Source organism: Stegodyphus dumicola, chromosome X1, assembly GCF_044657685.1.
Source record: "Stegodyphus dumicola isolate Sdum_Otavi_A_Nest chromosome X1, ASM4465768v1".
NCBI lineage: Eukaryota > Metazoa > Arthropoda > Arachnida > Araneae > Eresidae > Stegodyphus > Stegodyphus dumicola.
In genome coordinates this window covers 261705153-261727533 of record NC_140780.1, presented here as the reverse complement: position 1 = coordinate 261727533, position 22381 = coordinate 261705153, and the positions used below count along the sequence as shown (strand labels likewise).

The 22381-nt window shown below is 32.8% G+C and overlaps 1 protein-coding gene across 1 annotated transcript in view; it reads left to right on the top strand.

Annotated features, from left to right (window-relative positions):
* Positions 1–20020, top strand: part of LOC146993489 (fibroblast growth factor receptor-like 1) — a 42157-nt gene extending 22137 nt beyond the window's left edge. The window contains exons 3-5 of the mRNA XM_085808269.1: positions 7490–7609; positions 18121–18408; positions 19905–20020. Coding sequence (XP_085664395.1) covers positions 7490–7609; positions 18121–18408; positions 19905–20020 — 524 coding nt within the window. The remainder of the gene's footprint in view (positions 1–7489; positions 7610–18120; positions 18409–19904) is intronic.
* Positions 20021–22381: the final 2361 nt, after the last annotated feature.

Genomic DNA, 22381 nt, shown 5'->3' with positions numbered 1-22381 from the left:
GTGATGCTAACCATCGCCAATTAGTAAATTCACAAATAGGTTCTCTCTTCAAGTGCTTTCCTGCTTTCTTCTACTGACTACTTTTATATGCAGTGCAAAAACGGTGCAAAAAAGCGGAATCTTTCAGCATCCATTTGCTATAATTTTATCTGATAAACAGATTTATACTTAATCTAACCACATGATTCACCTTCTTAGGCTAACTTTGAAATTAATGTTCTCGCTCGTTATTGCATTTCTGGTCGTGAATTTCGCGGATTAAGTACTGTATTATCTTCTCAGATGGATTGGTTTACATAATTTTCATTACAAAGCATAATCGATGATCTATTCAGGCAGACTGAAGCTTTAACATCAGTTCTTGAAGATGTAAGCTTCAATTTCAATACATCATCGGTTTTAGGAAAAAATAAAATAAATTAGGTGGAAGCTTAAAACAGTCGAAATATAAATTTCTCTCATTTTAAAATTTGATACAAAATACTTAAAACCTTAAAATTTCAAAGTTATTCTGAAACTTAATACAACTGCGCACACATTAAAAACTGACCTTAAAATATAACGATTTAAAGAAAAAATGCACTACTGTAATGCAATAAATTAATGGGACATTTTATACTCGTGTAGATGGAAATTAAAATTAAGCTGCTCATAGCGTAGCCTTTGAAAATGAATTCATCCAGGCATACGAACTTGCAGATAATAAATCTACACCAACATACTACTCGAATCCTGAGTCAGAAAAATAATGTCTAGATATGCAAAAGGAAAATATTTGGTCTCTAGGAATTTCTAATAGGAATTGATTTCAGTCACTACGTCTCGCTCTGTATATCAAAGAAAATTCGAAATCGATAAGCCTGCAACGCATCCCACATCTGTAGTCATTAGCAAAGATTAAACTTAAAAATATCTTCCAAAATGAAGAGTCCATTAAATTAAAAATTTTACTAATCGTTATCGATAGTCGTCGGATCGAGGTGAAAAAGCATTAACAGTAATTACACTTCTAATTAAAAGTTTAAGTTTCAGTCATAAATCTACCCCCACTTTCATCGATATTTGTTGCATAAAATATGAAGGAGAAACTTCAGTAATGAATAAATCCTTCTGCAGAAACTCATCGCAGTTAAATCCTATAATTACTTTTCCCTAATTCTGAAGCCAAAAAGTCGCGATTATCTTCCCATCTGATTTATGGAGGCAACAAAAGGAAGAAAAAAAAAGCACTTATCAGAATTGTTCTTGTTTCTAATTGATTCTCTTTTCCATTTGTGCCCGCTCTATATCAATAGAGCGTTTATTGATTTCTTCCTGTCTTTCTCATTACCGAAATCACTTTTTCTTTTCAATGGATTCACGCATCTTTTCTGTGCAAATGACGTAGGCCGTCTTCGTAAGCTGCAGATGCGAAATGCTGTAACTGCTTTCAAAGATCTCCCTTCTTCCTGTCTCTTGCGCTCAATATCATCTCCAAGCAGAAGTGGCGATATATCAAAAGAGGAGTAATAGCTTCCATCTTAATAGCACATCTCCCGTCGCACTGTTGCAGTAAAAAAGAGCGTTTACATGCATGAAAATTAGTAATTTACGCTCTAAGTTAGAACTAACAGGATTTTCGTCCAATATATTCAAATGCTTCACCAATAATTTGGCAGCAAATTATATAAATTCTTGGAGATGGATTCATAGTCTTTTCGTTTCACTCAGTATACAATATTATAAAGAAAGTGTAACTCTTAAGGATGTTTGCTTCCGTAGCCAACTATTAAACCTAAAACAGCTTTCATTTCATTTAAATTAAAATTATTACTAAAAAACTTAAATATTATGAATTATATTATTAACAAAATTTATAGCTATTAAGCTAATTATTAAAAATCTAAGCCAACGTAAGGTTACTTTTATATCTAGTTTTAAATTTAACATTGGTACGTTTCTTTTCCAATCTCATGAAAACTTTTTTTAAATACAGGATTCATTGCATAAAATATCCCATGATGTGAATACTGTTACAAACACACATTCACACACCCCAAAAAAATCTCAAGTTGTATTTTGAGTTACAAACTTACTACGAATATATACTGCTTGCTGTGAGTTGCAAATTTACTGCGAATAAATACTGCGTGTCTCAGTTTCTCTATCTAAATTACACATTTGCTCGCAAATCAAACTCTACGTAATTTGCATTCTGGTAAAGAATGGTGAAAGAAATAAAAGTTTCAGAAAAGAGTTAACGTGAAAAAACACGTTTACTTAAAATGAACTTTAATTTCTCTAGATCACAGCCGTTTCAACAAATCAATTCATTATTAATGTTTGCTTATTTTCCAGTTGCATTTTTATGTTTAATAAACTAAGAAATTTTTATTTTGAAATTTCCTCTTTTATGACAACGAGCTGAAGACAAATTTTACTAAGCATCTCTGTATGTTACATTTATTCAAATTAAAATGTACAGTGCCATTAAAGAATTTTCCTTTATTTCTTCGGAAGATCTTTCGGGAATATCTGTTTCATCTTCCGTTGATCATTTAATATCTATTACTTTATTTCCATTCTTAACCCATTTACGTTGATCGATTGAGGAAGTGGTGTATAATTTGCCAATCATTCACGAATAATTGGTTCTTAAATCTCATCGGCTTTTCTAATGATGTATCTGCAGCAGAAAAAAAAACGATAAGATTTCATAATCGCAAAGTTTTACACATGGCTTCTTAAATAATTGAAAATGTTTTTTACAATGAAAAGGTCCTTAAGTTTATGACTATTTCCCAACCATAACTAGTATAATTTATTAGAAAAATTGTTATAATTAGGAGTAAAAAAAATTAGCAGTTTCGGTAGCTGAGAAAAATACGGCATTTTAAAACACCCATTAAGATATAATATTACTTGTAAAATGTACCTATTGTTAACAAATGGAAAATGAGCCTTCGAAAAAAGGCAATAACATTCCCTTTCTGATAAGACTACCGCATTATTTTTCAAGATAAAAGATAAATAGTTCCAGGCAATCGCACACCAACGCAAATAAGCAAATCATATTACTCTCTGCTTGAATGCCACACACCTTATCAGAGGTTCATCATTCAACGTCAAAGACAATTACATAACTACTGGAATTATTGCGGAGAACAGATAAAAAGCTACTGAAACTTCAAGAAGCTTCCGCTTAAATTCCCCGATATTTTTAACTAAATTAAAGAATCTGTGGGAGAACTTTTAGATTCCAAGAATGATCTAGCTTCCGCATTCACGATTTTTCTTATAAGCATAGCTTATTTTTAGAAATTAAAAATGGCGGAGCTCTATGAACGGCCGCAGATAAGATAAAAAACATAAAATAATTAAGTAGAAATTAAAAAGATAAATAAAATGTTAATAAATTAAATTAACTACAAGCAAATAATAAATCAGAATGTTAAAAGCTCACCTTATTTGAGGTTCTGGCTGGAATTACAAATTTGTTCGAAACCTCAGAAGTACTGAAGCACCGAAACTACTATAGTGGGGCCCTGCCTGTAACAGTCAGTAACATTACAGAAACATCTATGTGAATTATGGGGACAAACATGATACTCAGGTAAAAACTCAAATGCGAAGACAATTTAGTTTGGCTATGCGTTTGTTAAAACCAAGAAAAGAGTGCATAATATAATAATAATAATGTATATATATATATATATTGAATTTCCATTCAAGTTGCTATAAAACACAATTTACGGAATTAAACTTCCTACATATGGGTTCACTCTTTTTAGATATTTCTACTAAATTTATATTAGGAGATAATATAATCAATAATTCTTTAGTAAATAAATTATATATATATATATATATATATATATATATTAAAAAGTGAAATTTTGCTTTAAAAAAATTTGCTTTAGCTAAGAGAAAGTCACTATATTTGCCCTTTCCAACCTAAAACTAATAACTGTTTATAATAAATCCCTTTAACCGCATCATTTCAGATTTGATTCTTCTTACGGATTTTTATATAACGCTGAAGACTTACATATGAAGATAACACTTCAGTCAATAATAATTTTAAAATTTTTGCACCGAAACTTTGAGCAAAAAAATAGGATAAAACTGAACCAAACTGAATCATTTAGAAGCTCGCTTTCACCTTATATACGTCACATTTCCTTTTTTACTTCCGTCTCGTGCAAGATCACTCTCCGCTATTTTACTAGCTTACTTCAAAAAATAGGAATCTCATTAAAGAACGATTGCACTTGGCACCAGATTATCCGCGTTTGCCCTAATAATGTGATGTCAATAATAAAAGATTTGTTTTGTTAAGAAATAAAAGAACTGATTAACTGGCCATGGTTTCAGGTGCCGTCTGCAGCATCAAACTTATGTGTGTGAGAATTTGTGTATAAATTTTAAACCTTATTGCGGAGCAACTGACAGAGACTACAAAAATTTATTCGACAAAATTAAGTTAATATGACAGAACATTTTTCAAAAATGCCCAGTGTGTGCAAAATGCGACGACATGTGAGCCAAGAAATTTTGCTTATGAAAAAATTAATATATAAAAATAAAAATTTCCAAATGTATTTCAAACAATGCACATGAACTAATGATAAATAGTTATTATTTCTTTCATTTATTTTTTTAGTTTAACTCGATTTGGCTTAAAGTATATTAGTTAATGGATTAAACAATCTGACTAAATAAGATTTTCCTGTGCATTATTACATCTATTTATGTGTACATAGTCGTACAATATAATTAAATTACATGAATAATCCCTGCAGTTTTTTTGCTCATTACCGTATATGGAAGTTTTATAATTTTAATACCTTTTTTGCATTCCTAACTGAAATTCCTGTTATCAGTTTTTCAACAATAATCGCTCTCTTATTTGCTTTGACTTCAGACAAGTTCGTTGTTGTTATTGTTATTGCTTTGTCCGTATTACATGGAAGAATGGTTGTCAGAGCTTACTCAAAAAAGAGGTTGGACTTCTATTTTCCACTCCCAATTCTGAGGGAGAGCAACCCGGGGGAATCGGAGGATCTCCCACCAATCCACACGAGAGGACTTTCGGCTCACCGCATACTTAGATTGCCGCCATGCCGCAATGACACTATACATTTACAAACATCCATGTCTTCTCCGGGATTCGAACCGGAGCTCTTCGGTACCGTAGTAGGCTCCCCTAAACACTATACCGTCTGGGTGACGACAAGTTGGTTATTTCAGACAATTTAATATCGCAAGAAAGAAGTAGCTTCCGATGCGAAAGCAGAAGCCAAGCCTATTTTACTGAAGTAAATATAATGCTAGTTTTAAAATTAAAGTGAAAGAATACAGGAAAAATATTTACATTAGGATTTTCATTACTTTTACATGACGGATACTTCTGAGTTAAAAAATTATTAATAATCCTAAAAGACTGGGTCACACCCTGTCAGCCGTTATATTAGAACATCGGTTGCCAACTCTTTTTGTTTCGTTACTCTTAAATGAGACATTGTAACCATAGACCTCCCTCCCACTTCACAGATTAATGTGAGCAGCTTCGCATAAGAACTCTTTTTCGAATTTTAAAATACGTATTATATTGCATGTATTTAGAGATATTGCGTACATTTTAATTTTAAAAAATACAAACTCATAATAATGTAGTATTTTTGAACAAACTGTTATAAATTACGAACTGTTTAATCAAAATAACGAGAACTTTTATTGCTTTTTCCACCATAAAATAGCTTCATATTTCTGTCTGTAAATATTGATACCTTTATTTTTTTAACATAGGGTTTCTGTTATTTATTTAAGAAACATGTGTTCTGCTCTTCTCATCAACTATAAGCTTGTTGCTTTCAGAGATCTTCGAAAGCTAAAAACAACTGATATAATTATCAGAATGAAGAATACTAGTATTAAATATCATTATTAAAATGACTATTAAATACCAAAATGAATAATAAGAAGCAAACTAACTGCGAAATTAAATGTATTAATTACATATAATCCAAAGTAGGGCTGAAAAGAAGGAATTATCAGAATACATATTCGATAGCACAGAAAGAGTTATAGTTTCTTTGATGTAAGTAGTAAAACCTTGTTGTAAGTTTTGAATAAAATTAAATATATCTTTTGAGAAAGAAATTTTCACTCTTACAATCTGATCTCTTGCGAAATATAGATCACTTACCATCTATCTCTCAAATGTACTCATAGACGCTCATTGGGTTTGAAACCTGATAAGATTTTTAATCGTGGCACAGAAATAACTATCTTCACTTTCTAGAAACATTCCTAAGTACAGGAAATCTCTATATAAATGTATATTATCGATCACGAGAAAGTAGGAAACCGTAGATAGACAGCACCCCGCAAAATCTTACATTCGTACTTCGTCTTTGTACAGATAATTATCCAAACTTTCTTGCTAAAAGACAGGAAGATATGTTGTACGATATTTTAGCCACGTCAGTTATGCAATAGTTTATTTTTCTGACAAATGATGATTAGTTATTCCCAACATAACAAGCTTCGTCTGTGAATAAATTAGATCTTAATTTGTCACAGAACAGAGTATTAGCCTATTGATTTTCGTCTCACTTCCTCCATTTATCATAATAAACTAGATGCTTTAGTAATTCGTATGTTATGCTTAACACCTTTTCAACCTTCTTTTTATTATTTAAGCACATTATTCTTGCCGGAAACAAAAGAAGAGGGCACAAATAGTGGCCAAGTTGAACTTTCTTTATTGCATCTTTCCTCTTAGTAAAGAGGGTTAAGCGAGCTGAAGATTTTACTGTATTATCATATGATAGCATAGTTTGATGCTTATATTCTCAGATAGAAAACGTCATTAAATAAAGAAAATATTTTAATTTCATTTCATTATAGCGCTGATACCCTTATGCAAGTCAGCTAATGTTCGCGAACTCCGAAAACTTCCTACTTGTTGCTCCGGCTTAACGTTCCCAGCGTCTTTCATGAAGATAATTTTTATCTTCGACATTCATAACAGTGCTGGCACTCGTATGCAAGAAGATTTTTATTTGTCCTATTTGCCAAAATAGCAAACTGAAAGCAAACTGAAACAGTGCTGTATAAGGGTGCCAGCAGCCAATCTTTACGAAATTTGCTTTTTTCAACTTAAAGAATCAAGTTTAGCTTCGTAAAGGTGCGACATTCCTGGGACATTCTCTGGAAGGTATCCAAAAAAAAAAAACAATTTGTTTGGTTTATTTGATTATGACAAAGCACCTAAGAGATATTTGTCTAAGAAATTCACGAAAACGCCTATGCAGCCAGTCCGTTTACCAGGATTTGAACTTGCATTTAGCTAATTCGACCGCTGGTAGATCCCGAACAGACGAACACTGGCTGACTTGTGTGCTAGTGGGCTGACAATTCCCCAGCAATACCGGTTTCTCTTTTCATAAAGTTTATTCCTTTCTTATACAAAGCAATGCTATTATGCCCAGGCTCTTTTCTTTAGGATCGCCAGATGCTTTTCGATCCGAACCCTCTGACGATGAACAAAGTTTTATCATAGAGTCTGGTCGTATGTTTGAAGAAAACCCAAGACTAGAAGATGAAGGCCATCCAGAACCAAAAGGTAAAATTACTACTTTATCAAGTGTCTTTATAAGAATACAAGAGCTTTTCATATCTGATTACCCCATATGTCTTAACAGCTTAGCTACCTTCTTTGTTTTGTCATCTTCACAAGCGACTAGGTTTTCCTCCCAATGTAATAAGACTTCCATAATTCTATCTTCCTTACTTCCACATCTTCACAAATTAGTAGATTTTCCTGACAATGTAGCACAGCTTTAATTTTTTAATTCTAAAATAGCAAATTATTTAAATGAAAACTTTCAGTCTATTATAAGTGCATATTTTAATTTTTCCAATAACTTAATGACAACTTTCTTTGCTATTTAAGATCAGCGCATTAAATTCAAAGATTAAAGAATAAACTTTCAAATTGAAGAAAAAGGAATGATGGCAAAATACGTTACTTAAATTTCTAACATTAATGGAAAGGCCTTGATTCAACTCAAAGCTAATTATGCATCCAAGGCAACTGCTTTGATCTAAGTGTTTGCATTCAGACTCTACCTTGTTTCACGTTGTTATTAATAATGCTCATCTTCATTCTGCTCTTCTAATGCATCACGCATAGCGCATTAAAAGAACTAATTAGGTTCCAAATCATAACTTAAAATACATTAATAGAAACGTCAACCTCAACTCTAAGAATTGTCATAGTAATCTCAAAGAAATTCATCGTGTTATGCATTTCGCTATTCATTATTTCTCTATATAAATAAAAAAATACATAAAATACGTAAATAAAATCTACATAAAATGCAAAATAACATCTATAGGTAAATTAATAAGATAATATAAATTTCCGTATATTTAATTTGCTTAAAATTTATTCATTTTTGTTTTAATTTCAGAAATCCGAGGTTATATGCATGCAATTAAATTTAAATATTCTCGTCTTTTCGCAAGTGTTTTCTTACAGGGAGACCGTATCGTTCTCTAAAAGGATTCAGTTCCCCTATTTTTTAGCAGAGCTTTTAGGTACCACAACAGAAACTGCTGATATCAGTTATAGGTATTACAAATGAATGCGAGGATATTCGAGATGAAACAAAGGAGCAGATGTTCAGTTTCTGACAAGCTGAATAAAAATTCTAAAAAAAAGAGTGGGAAAACCATGTAAAGATGCAAAAGAAATTTGACATTTCATATGTGGAATTAAGAGAGCATTCACTGAATTTCAAAAGTTACGAAGGTTCTGTAAGTCACCTGTAAGCTGCTGGAAAGAATCTCTTTCGAGTTTCAAAAGATATAGTTTTTACGGATCGAACAATTATCATTTTTAACTACGAAATATATTTTACGTTTCCAGGCTCCACCAACAGTAAATTACCAGCAAGATAAAGATTTTATACTAGAGACATATAAAAAATTCCAAACAATGAAAAAATCCATTCCACATTAACATTTAAAGTTAAATGCCACGTCTGTCTTCTTCGAAGTTGTCATTTCCCAGCCACCTAACGACAAAGCGAAAAGCCTTTTAGTTCCACATTTTATATCATTAAATGTTGAATTCGGTCACTTTACTGAAAAGGACGATAATGTAATTTACGTGAGATACCCTTAAGTTTAAACTTAATTAGTTATTTAATTATACTCATTTAACCTTCCCTTGTTCTGACAAATTGTCGTCTTTACACAATAAAACAGAAATCTAAGTGAATTTCAGCAACACAAGCAAGAGGTAAAAATGCATTAAAAATATTAATTGAAACTATATCTTGCGCAGTTTCAGGAATGCAAGTATTTAAAGCAATAAAATACAAAATTTAACCTTCAGATAAATAACTCGGCTAATGTTAACGGGGATTCCAGCTCTACTTTCTAACATATGTAAAATTTACCCTCTAATCCACAGTTTGGTTGGGTCCGACGCTCTTCTTTTCTAAAGAGCTATGCTGAGCGGTGACTTCACTCGCTGTTTTAACATGAACTACTTTCGCCTTCTGGTGAAGGCTGATGAAACAAACAGAAAGTATAGAAAGGAAATAACATAAAAATTAGCATATATATTAAAGCAAACCTTATAAAGCCCTCACTTCAAATTAATGTGCAAAAGGCACTACTGAATGGTCGAAAGAACTCGACATCGTTTTTGTAAACAAGTAAACCGTTTCAATCGAAAAAATCCTTAAGAATATGTGAGGGGGTTTTTTTGTCAATAAAAATATATCTATCCAAATAGTTGGCGATTTAAAACGTGTTACCAAGCTATTTTGTGCAAATAATCGGGAAGCCTAACAAATTGCTTCACAAGATGATTAGGTGAGAACCTTGAACTCCAATCCATACGCCAAGAATGGTGTCAGGAAAAACTTAATAAATTATCTAGAAAAATAAATCGTGATACAAATTCTAATTACTAATTGTCTACAGAAATGCTGAAGTCTGAAGTCAATGTACGGAAAAGTAAAACTGTAAATCGATTTTGAAAAACATTAAGTATACGGGAATTTTTATGGTTACCTTTATTTCATTACTAGCCGCTACACGGCCAGTCTGGCTATTAATTGTAACGGAAAAATTCCAAATATTAAATTTAAAAACTTCACAGAATTTACTCTGCAGAACAGCTTTATTAAAAAAAATTTCAATAAAAATGTTTTACATATAAAAAAACTACAATGAAATAAGCAATAGCCCTTAATACAAATATTAATTATCCTAATAAATGAATCAACCAACTCCCCGTTGCCTTCTGTCGATAAACGTCCAGTATCCAAAAGAACCAGTTAAATAGCTGCGTGACATTGTTGCTGATATAATGAGAGAGAATTATTGATTTGACGCGATTTCATCAAAAAACATAAAATAAAAATGAAAAAATCGCTTCGAGGTGCACTGGCTAGGTGCACCTATGTAGCAAATTTCGTAGCCCTGTCTATTAGCTTAGGCGCGGCACGAACGAAAGACATACACACACAAAGAGATAGATTCTTCCTTATATATATGTTACCGAGAAAGACCGAAATTGGAGAATGTCGACTTTCACCGGAGAATGTCAACATTCACCAAATACGTCGGTGAAAGATCGAATATTTATCTACATTCTTGTACATTCGGACCCTCACCGGTCGACAATCACAGATATGCTCTGCTGTAGGTCGAAAAGAGAGGAGTATATGTACACGCTGCCATTCCAAAAGGAAGTGTTCCACAAATAAATGCAGTTGTCAAAGCAAGGGCCTCTTGTGCAATTCAAAGTGTCATAATAGTTTAAGTTGTTGCAATAAATAAGATTTGAATCACATAATTTGGTAAGCTTATAACTTCTATTATTTTCCTTTCTCATTTTGAATGTACTGTGTGTTTTAAGTTCTTATTCTGAGTCTCAAGTGCCTTTTTTCTCGAATGAATTACGGAGAAGGAAATATAATATTCTTATATGTTCAACATTCACCATTAGTACATGGTGAATGTCGACATTGACCGGTGTAAGTCAGAAATAAGAGTATTTGGAAAATATTTCGGACATACACCAAGAGACTATGTGAATGTTGACATTCACCGGTGAAAGTCAACATTCTCCAGATTTCAGTGTTTCACCGTAACATATATATATATATATATAAGATAGACATTAAACAATAAAAGTCATCCGAATAAGATGTCATACTCATTCGGATAACTCAGCTGCTTAGAAATTAACTTAACACTTTTCTATACCTTCTATTTCTGTCGTCAGCCTTTGCCAGAATGTAACATTAGTTTGAGTTTAAACAACGAATGAAGTTGTAAGTGCTATGGCAGCTACTCAGTACAACTGTTTAGAACAGATTTGTTGCTATTAAAAGAAACGTTAAGAATGGTATCTTATCATAACGCTTTTTTGTGTTTCTTCAAAGCATCTGCAAATGAAACAATGTTACAGAAAAACCTAAACACAAATAATTTAAGAAATATATTGCTGTGTGCGTACGGGTTCGTGTTGGATTGAATGCACAGAGAACCAATGGCAGCCTGATAAGTTTTATTTTCACAGAAGAAACACTTCACAGTTATGCAAATTTCCACAGAATACTCGTGCAGCCCCTTCTCATTATAACACAGTAATTAGTAATTACCACTTCAAGCTATTAAGAACTTTAAACACAATGCTATGCAAAGGCATCTTACGAGCAAAGTTCGCACGGAGATCTTTCAGCACAACGAAGTCAACACTGAAATAAAAACTGAGAAATGATGCTCTCTCTGTCCTTGTATAGCTTCCAATGAGAGCCGAGAAATTTCTAGTACTTTCCATTTCTTGAAGCTACTAGAAGGCATATATGATAACATTACAGTTACGTATAATGGCGGCTACAGTTCCAATTACACAGACCAGTTGCATCTGTTACAGTTATTCAAGGACCAGACACAAGTGTCGCCAAACGGTCGCCAAGTTTAGAGATTTTTCGTGATTCCTCACCAAATTTGGTAACAAAATTGGTCGCCAAAACCAGGACAGCTTGGCGCTATCATGCAAATTTGGCCAGATATCCATTTACCTCAAAGTTAAATGGACGTGCCCCAGTAATCTTACTTTTTCGGCGAGGCTTCGCTTTCTTGAGGAATTTAACATTCTATTATACATGAGATACTACAATGTTACATATAATTTCATTAAAACTTATATATATAGAGAGAGACACAAAATTCGTAACATTACTCCCCTTTCCAAGGATTGCACGTCCCGGGCAGTACGATCTCTTGTCAGGAAGCCATACTTACAGCTAAGGAAAATCAATGCAATACTAAACTCATAAATTCAATAAAGACAATACAACAAATAAAATACTAAATACATGAATAAATGCACGAATCTTCAAATTTATATACAAATAGACCCATGTATTGGTGTAATATTTACATTATGTACGCTATGGGGACTACATGCTATGGCCAAAGCATTGGACTAGCCTGTCGTAAAGAACGACTTTAGTAGGCGTAAAATTTGATGATTTAGTGACTCGAACTACGACTTCGTTCAGCTGTTTAAGACTGTGTGAGGACTTTACTTTCATTTCTTCTTTAAATGCAGCAAAGGCTGCTATCAGCTGTATTAACTGCTGCTCCATCGCTCTTGTGACTGGCATTGAAATTACCCCACTCCTGACACCAAAAGGTATTGCGTGCGTACGGTTTCGTAATAGATTGAATGCACAAGTCTGATGAAATTTAGTAAAATGTATTCTTATCACAAGAAATAAGACAAAAGGCTGAAATGTTTCCTCGCAAATATTCGTACAATATCACAATATCACATAGTAGTTATATTTTAAACTATTAAAACGTTACATTGAACACCATTCCCATGCAATTCAATTTGTCAATATAGAGAATTGAGTACTGTACACTTACCGGGAGGCCTTTTCATCATAAGTGGATAATTTTAGAGAGAGTCGAGAAAAGATGGATAGAAATTTCAACCGTCAAAATTGATTCTTGGTGTCGCTATAAAATTTCCTTTTCAACTTTTTTAGCGACAACAGAAACTCTGTTATCGATTTGTTGTTTGAGAGTAGAAACTCTTTTTTTTTATTTGTTGTTCGACAGCAGAAACTCTTTCTTCGATTCCTCCAACAATTTTCAATCCTGTCTATGCTGCCTTCTGTATCCTTTAATTTGTTTTCTATTACGGAGGTAATTTCCCTTTTCCTTTCCTCTTGACCTGCTTCAGTCTTCTTTAACTAATTTGGCGGCGTCTTCCACCTTTTATTGGTCGGCTTTCATCTCCTCTTTAACGGACTTGACGGCCCCTTCCATCTTATCTTGGAATGTAGGAAAGGCTCTCACCAACCATCTTAATTGCTCATAAATTGCTCTTGTCACTGGCATTCAGTCTCACTTCTCACACCGGTAATTGCTGCGTGCGTACTAGTTTGTTCTGGATTGAATGCACACAGAACCTATGATAGATTGACAAAATTAATTTTCACAAAAGAAACACTATAGTTCTAGAACTTTCCACAACCACAAAAGTATTCGTACAGCTCTTCTTAATATGACATAGCTTCAGTATCTCCATTTCTTGAGAGTACTGGAAGACGCATAGGATTACAGTTACATTTAAGGTCGGATACAATTCGAGTTACACAGGAATTAGACCAGTTGCAGTTTTACAGGGGACCGAACAAAATGTCGCGAAATGGTTTTATAAGTTTGGCGATGTCTCGCCAAATTTAGCGACAATAATTACTGGCCAAATCTATCGCTGGCTTGACGCTATCTCGCAGATTTCATGAAATAAAATTTTACCTCACTGTTAAATTGGCTTCACCTGTAACCTTATTTTCTGGTAGAGCTTCACTTTTGTGAGGCATTTTTTTGTTACATTATACGTGAGATACTATTATTTTACATATAATTTCACTGAAATTATTTGCATATATACACTATTCGCAACAATGCGTTTTAAATTAATAAATTGTCTTTTAAATAATAAATTTATTAAAACAAAATGAAGGAAACAACTAAAAATATTATAACTTCTTCTTTCACTATTCAATTACCAGGATCTATTTAATTCAGTTCGTAATTGAATATAACTATTAAAACATACGACTGGAATATAACCGATGTTCAAATGACTAGTTTTATTGTCATTTCGCGTAACTACGCAGCTCTAAACTAACACAGATTGATTTCCTGGTTTTCATTTTAAACACCATACCACATTTTAAAAATAAAGGCTAAAATAACGCGCTTTTAGTTGCATGAAGAATGTAATTTAGTAGCCAAAATTTATTCTTACGCATCAGTAGAGAACTCATTTTATGCTAAAATACTATTGTCGTCATACCTGTGTGCATAGAAGAAGAGACGAGAGAGAGGCAAAGCATCATAGACAAGGTCAAACAAAATTCGCAATAAAATAGCTTTGAATTGCTGGGTAATAGCCTTTTAATGGCTTAGGCAGAATCAAAGCCATTAATGGCTTTGATGTCATTTTCCACCCTTTCGCTTGTAACAGCTGGACATTTATAAACATCAGGATAATGATCCTTTAAGGGTTTTCGTGAGTTTTAATCAAGTCGAGTTGAACTTTACGATTTTAATGGCGGAGTAAAAGATTTCTATTCAACAACGAATGAAACAGCAAGCAAATTTACAGTTAATCGACAACGCGGTTTCTTTTTTTTTTTTTTTTTTTTTTGATAAAAAAATATTTAAAATATTGAATTTATTCTGTTATACTCTTTCTTTTACTTTCCAAATGTTTAAACAGAAAGCTAAAAGGGCAATGCCGCTTTAACAGAAAATATTTATTTATTTAGCATTAAATTTTTCTATCAATAATGTTCAGTAAGATATTCATTTTCAAGTACCATTGCTTAAAACTTATCAATCACAATAACTTCCATCTATTTACAATTAAGTAAAAAAGCACCCTTTGTTGGGTATATTTTGAATTAAACTCCACCGATTTCAAGAATCATCAGACACAGTTCCTTCTTCTTCATGAGCAAAATATTTTCATTAAGGTGAGAGAAACGACAACCATTTTATATGAAAATCAACTAACAAAGCTCCACCTTTCGACGAAAATAATTTTAAAAAAAACCGGAAAAGCTAAGATATTACAATTTTGAAAGCGCTGTGAAAATCTAAAAACGATAAATTTTCGTAACTATAAAAAACTTCAAGGAAATCCAGTTCACCGATTAAAGCAGCTTTATAGATAGCTTTCTTAGTATCAGTTGGTTTTACCTTATCTTAAATTCTATAGTGACGTGTTTCTTTTCCAATTAGATTACCATCTACAGTTGTTTCGAATAATTTAATTTATTTTAAAAACTTATTTCATTAATTTAGATTTAAGCTGAAATCATTTAATTTTTAATTCAAATTGCTCTTGGATCGATTAATTAAACATAAAAAAACTTGTCTGTCTAAAAGGAAGGATGACTAATGAACGGCATTCTAAATCTGGATGGGAACAAACGCCAAATTTGCAGTTAACAATGTATTTACTATTTGAAGTTCAATAATTCCGCTTTGAAATTTAAAATATTCGCAGCTGCGAATTATTAACCAATTACCTTGGCCCAATATGTTCATCAGTAAGTATTTGTGATTCAGTACTTACCAGACTGCACAAATAAATAAGGTTATTTGGAAAAAAACTGCTCAAATATAATACTTTCTGTCGGAAGGCCGCAGTTCTTACATTCCTTGATTTTCCCTTTCATGGAGAAACCTAATGATCACTACTTTTCACTATCAATGTAGTTGTTAAAGAGCTTGTAAAAAAGCAATTACGTATTATTATTATTTTATTTTGTAGTCTATAACCGTTTCTCTAAAATTTTCCCAATCTCCAAAGGAATATTTCGGAAAAATTCCAAAATTCTCAGTCAGCAAAAAAAAAAAAAAAAAAAAAAAAAAAAAAAAACATTAGAAGATTCAAAATAAAATTATTGAAACAAATTGCGCAAGATTATTATGGTTTTTTAAACAGTAAAAAACTAAAATCAAGTATGTTTTCTCTGAGATTCAAACCCTGGATCTTCCACGTGCAGCTGAGAACCTGGATCTTACATCAAGAAAGCAGGCCAGGGAATGTCATAATTCCTTTACATTTCCCCCCTTAAATGGCGCTTTGGAAGAGACACAAGACTCAATTGTGCTTTAATTTACGAGCTTTAATTACTTTAACTCTTTAATTAAAACTTTAATTACTTTAATTTAATTTAATTATATTAATTTACTTTAATTTAAATCATTTACTTTAATTCTTAAAATTTTAATTAAACTTGAGACATGAAATATCAATTGTGGACTCACTGGGATTCAAATTAAGGATATCTCTGTTTACTAGCCTTTACAACACGAGAAGCAGGTACGGAAGAATGCGACAATTCCTTTCCAGTTTACGCACCTTCGTCCAATTTTTCAGGTATTTGGAGGAAAAGTGCTCTTTCGAACACTAAGCTGAAAGAGTGAACTTGAGTTAAAATTCTTAATTATTGATTAACTTTAGATTCATTAAATGTTGCTTTTCAAATTCTATAAAATACAAACATGAAAAGTATAAAATTAAAATTCTGAAAATTCACTCAATAAGAAAATTATTCGCTCATTAATTTTTGAGCTTTTCATCCCCCTTTAAGTTCATTCATTGTTGTATGCGTGTATCTTATTAAGAAAAAAATCTGATGTAGACATGCTTGTAAATCTACATCAGAAAAAAATCTGATGTAGACTTGTACAGCCTATTATGCACATTTTTATTGCCTTTAATTTAAATTTATTTCCCCAATTATTCTAGCATTAAGGCTCTCAAGGCAAGTTGAAAATGACATCAAAACTGCAAACTTTGAAATTGAATATCCTGCTCAACTTTTGTCATATAAGAGTGAAACTTTTTCTAATTTTAATTTTTCACAACGAATATAAAACTTTCCCAAATAGAAGTATAGAATCTGGAAGACAATACCAAAGTATAAATATTTTCGTCATCGGAAACACTTCTGTAACTGAAAGTATATAACTGCGACCAATAATTGCGAAAATAGAAGCCGGGTAAGGACTTTTAAAATTTCGTTTGGTATTGTCGACCACAATAAACAATGAGGGGCATATGTCGATATTATAGCAGTCCCATATGCAAAATTTCATTGTTCTACGACTCTTCCTTTTAAGCTATTTCGAGATATATACATACGCACGTACAGACGTTACGAAAAAAAAAATCCCTATTGAATCCATTTTACAATCCTTTTTGGGAAAAAACAGTTCTTTATTCTGTCCATGAGTACAGACATTACAAAAAAAAATTTATCTAAAGGAATTCGGGGAGGTATTGCGAGTATCCAGCGGGTGCGGATTCCACTTTTGGTTCTGAAAGAGAAAATTACGAGCGAAGGTCAAGCGAAAATTCTTAAACATTAACATTGGGCGTCACTTATAAGGGGTGTTGTGTTGGATCGTATCATAAATGAGTCCTTTATCGTGTAACAATAATTTATTCGAAGGTTTAAGTTACACAGGAACATAACATGAAATTTTAAGATTTTGAAGAGCAGGAGTCTGGTCCAACCTAATAGGTTCATTCCTGAAGTCTTTCTCTGGCTGCTCACCCGAGGGCACCCTACTCTAGTTGCTAGAGTTCATAAGAGTGGTTACAATATTCATTTTAAACCATTTTTAATGTGAATATTTGCATGAAATTTTTAAGAATTTATAAACGAGCATGATATGCACAAATATGAAAATGTATTCTACATAAAGGGTATATTAACCGTAAAAGCTACTAATTTCAGCAATATTTTTAATTTTCATGCTTTTTGTTTATCATATAAAGAAGCTGATTTCCGAGAAATTCATTCATTTTTATTTGCAAGAACAATTCATAGCATAAAAATTTCTCGAATATTTACTTCGTGAAATTTAAGCATGTGAGTTAAAACTCGTCTCATTTACATAGTAGAGAAGAAGAAACAGTAGAAGTGAAGGACATATTTCAACATAAGAAATATTATGTTAATTAATGTAAACCTTAAAAGTTTATTCATATCTGTTTTCTTTTAGGCAAACCACGGTTTACTCAAGTTTCCAAGTTCACAAACTCTGTAGTGCAAAGGTTAGTTGGATCATCTGTTCATCTCAAATGCATTGCCAAAGGAGATCCTCGCCCACAAATATCATGGTTGAAAAACGGGAAACCTTTACCAGATTCAAACCTGCCGTCAAACAGTAGAGGAGGCCACTGGATTCTCAACTTGCAGAATCTGCAAGCTTCTGATACTGGAAATTATACATGCGTTGCACAAAATGGTTTAGGTTCCGTCAGCACAAGTTTCGTTGTAAAAGTAATTGGTAAGTGGTTGTACGATCAAATTTGTGTAAATAATAGTATTATGTTCGTGTTGTTAAGTATTAGTGTTATGCTTTGTTATTAGTTTTAGTGTTATGCTCTATTATTAGTATGTACGAAGGTACATACAGAAAAAAAAAAACATACTTGGCTTTCTCTTTTAATGTATAGATGCAGTTTTCATTTAAAAGCAAACGAAACTGATACATGTTGTCATGCATTGAATAACGTCACATTTAATTGTCATTAGAGTCCTGATTCGGTGACTCAGCGAAAATTTATACTAGTCTTGTATAATTCAAAACTGAAATTTAAAGAAAATCACTGACGTATTTATGCGAACTTCTCTTTACATGAGGAGCATCTCTCCTCCAGGCAGATAGCCACAGTATGCTTTCGTATAGTCTAAACAATCCTCTATAGGAGGAATATTCTCCATTAGCAAAATATATTTCAAAATAATTTCATCTTTAGCAGATGAAAAAATACTATTCAAATAAAGAAAAGTAAGTACTAAAATATTATTACTATTTTTTAAAGTGACAATAAAAATTAATTAAATAATTTTACTGAAGTAAATAAAAAAAAATCACTTATAATACTTAAGTAAGCGTGATCATCTATAAAGAATTTAAGTTACTGTCTTGCCACTTGTTGAAAAAATGAACTAATGGTAATTATATACACTGAGTTCAGCATTGAAAGACTTTTTACATTTGGTCCGTAATCTTCGGAACTTATGGGGAAATTTTACTGGAATTTGCTGTGCACATATCATAAAAAAGAAACACTGTACAACAGTCATGGTACACACATACGCATGATTCTGCGTAAGGATCAACGCCGCAAGAAAGGTCTAAAATATAGTTGGTAAGATTGAACAAAAATTGTCCTCTGTAACAATCATACAGCTCCCACAACGTGACTCTTAATTAAAAATGGAGCAGATTAGGGGAACCTGTTGCAATGTGTCCTGGGCCTGCAGCAATGCTGATTTGTCCTCAACCGAATGGATTGGTCAGCCAGATTTCCAGGCCTAAATCGTACAGAGCATGTCTTAGATGCTCTTGGGAGAGTAATAGCAACTCGCCTTTTTCATCTCAGAACCCACCACAGCCCGAAAGCTGTGTTTCTTTAGGGGTGGAAGTAATTGCACCAGGGACCCATAAACTGCCTCATTTCCAGTATGAAGTCATATTTGTGATAACTGCATGACAGTTAGAGAGGATCAGACCTCTAGTAACCTTAATTTCTGTTCTATTTTACAACCTCTGTTTTAGATCTTTCTGCGCTGAAGACTTACACGCACATGAGTATTCCCCGTAACTAGCGTATGGTATCATCAATATCCTATTTCTTGTGTTATTTTAATCAATATCTATACCAGACTTTTGTTAAAATCTGTTCGAAAATTTTAGAAATAATTGACTAACTATGAAACCATTTTTTAACAACAGGGTGAAAAAACTAACATTCCAAATTAAATTTTATATTAAAGCAAAGCACACTCTTAAATTGGCGTTGGCTTTAAAGGAAAATTCTATGTATTTAGAGAAAACGGATGGGGATCCTCTTGTTAAAGGAGCAAACATATGCTTTAAAGAAAAACTCTGAACATTTCTCGGAAAGCAAGAGCACACAAGGGATATCTGCCTAAGGAGAGTTATGCCTTCGCGGAGGACTTTCTAAGAGAAACTGGCATGTATCCTTGTTATACTTTGGGAAAACCACAAAAGAGTCCATACATCCAGCGCGTTCGCCTGTAATCGAAACCATTTGTACAATATTCAACGACTTCACCGCTCGGCCGTTGGTGGATGAAATTTTAGAAGAAGAATAAAAAAACCTGATTCCACGGAAAAGTCGAAAGTCATATTTCGAAGTATATGGCCATATTCATAGCTTGTTACTATTCCGTAATAGACACATGTGCCTTTTGTAATGTTTTAAGAGCAGGTATTTTACCTCATGTTTTGAATGTTTTGAATGTTTTGAATACCTCATGTTTTGATTTCATGAAGGCAAAACGAAAGACCACTGCATGATTATTTAAAGAATCATGGTATAAAACTCTGTACTTCTGGTAAAAGTGTAGTGCTAATTCATTTTCAAAGAACAGCATATTTCCTGTCATACGCACTTGCGAGATTTTTACACTCAATTTCCATAGCTTTGAAATCTGCATTTGCTGTCGTTCTAATTACCTCACACTGTTTCTTTTCGAGCAATTTCACGTAACTTGGTAATGATACCTATAATTATAGCGAATTTGGCGGGTGTAGTAGAGTACTTTAATTTCAGAGTTTGTGGCATTTACTGAAAGAAATAATGAGAAGAACCTTATTACTACAAGCTTGAAACGAGATTTCGACTGAGTTTACGTCATGCAATAGGATAATTAGCATTTGCTTTCTAGACGAATGCCTCCATTAAGAGGTATTCTCACAAGACTAATTGTTCAATATTATACTCTAGAAATGACCGCGTAACTTCATGCAGTTGAAATGACTATTCAAATATTAAGCTTGTAATTTCTTAATCTACTCTGGATTTTCTATGGGCCAATATTTATGACATTTCAGAATATTTGTAAGTGATTTGGATAAAAATTAATTTACTGGAATAAAACTTCCAGTTATCAAACAGGTAATGTATTTGGGCTCAGTTTATGTTCTCGAGGAACAATTTCACAGAAATATTGTGAAATGTTATCTAGTTATTAACTCTTCTGATTTTAACACATTTGTATCAGAATTTGTTTCATTAAAGCATTTTAGATTTCCGTTTCCACACTTGCATAAAGAATTTTTTTAAAGTTCGATCGTATGTATAACTGAAAGAAAAACGCATCTTGGTCTCTGTTTCTTTGTTTCTTTTCTTTCTTTTTTCTTTTTTTTTTTTTTTTTTTGTGTGTGTGTGTGTGTGTGTGTGTGTGTAAAAAATTGCAATTTGCAGATTTGTCAACTAGTTAGTTATTAACATTGAGACTTTCACTACTATTATCAGCTAAAACATGATAACCTCGTAAGCTAAGCCTTGTTTTCAACAACACAGCGATTTTGAAGCAGTGCGCCGTTTGGTTTCACGTTTTGCGCCTCACTTGAAACGTCTTAAAATTTTGTTGCTCCTCTAAAATTTAAATAAATGCTTTTTTGATGAGAGTTAGACTGTTTGATTAAAGATGGCTGTTTGATTAAAGATGCTACTGAGAGTCTTTCTTATCCTGCAATAAAAATAATTCTCTCATATCACTATGAGTGTTACAACAAAAAACATGTTTATGTAGTTTTTAGATTTATTTTGTTGGAGATTTCATCATGAGTAGTTAATTGTAAAGAAATCGTAGAGGCCACTCTTTCGGTAAATAAGAAGGCTTCCGTGGAGATTCTACAGATATCTGTAACTGAGCTTAAAAATAACTTTTCTTGGAAACACAGCTCCCTTCTTGCTTCAAATGAAACTGCAAAAGCATCTGACTTTGAGTACTAAAGCTCGTAGGAAAGACTGCACTTCAATAGATAATTTATTTCATTTATGGAACGCAAAAATATCTTGAAAAACCGAACGGAAGGAATACAATGGGAGGAAAGTACTTCCATTAAAAGCATGCCAATTTTTGCTTCCTACATTCGAGCATTTTAGCTTACCTCTTTACTCATGCTCAATAGTGGGCACACAAGCTGCTGAGTGCTAAAGTTTCTGAATACTGGTAGCTCGGTTAGCTCGGTATCGGGGCTCGAATTCCGGCGAACGGGCTGGGTGCAGGGGGTGTTTTCATGGTTTTCACCATAGCCCGTGTGTAACGTTGAGATAACCACATAGGTTAACCATGTTACACATGCACACATGATTAATGGATGAACATGTTTTCGCATACCTTTATCCATAACTGGCACTAAATCGCATTGGTTTTCGACAGTTTCATGATCGACGGGATAACACGTAAGAACTATAAAAAATGCTTAACTGTAAACT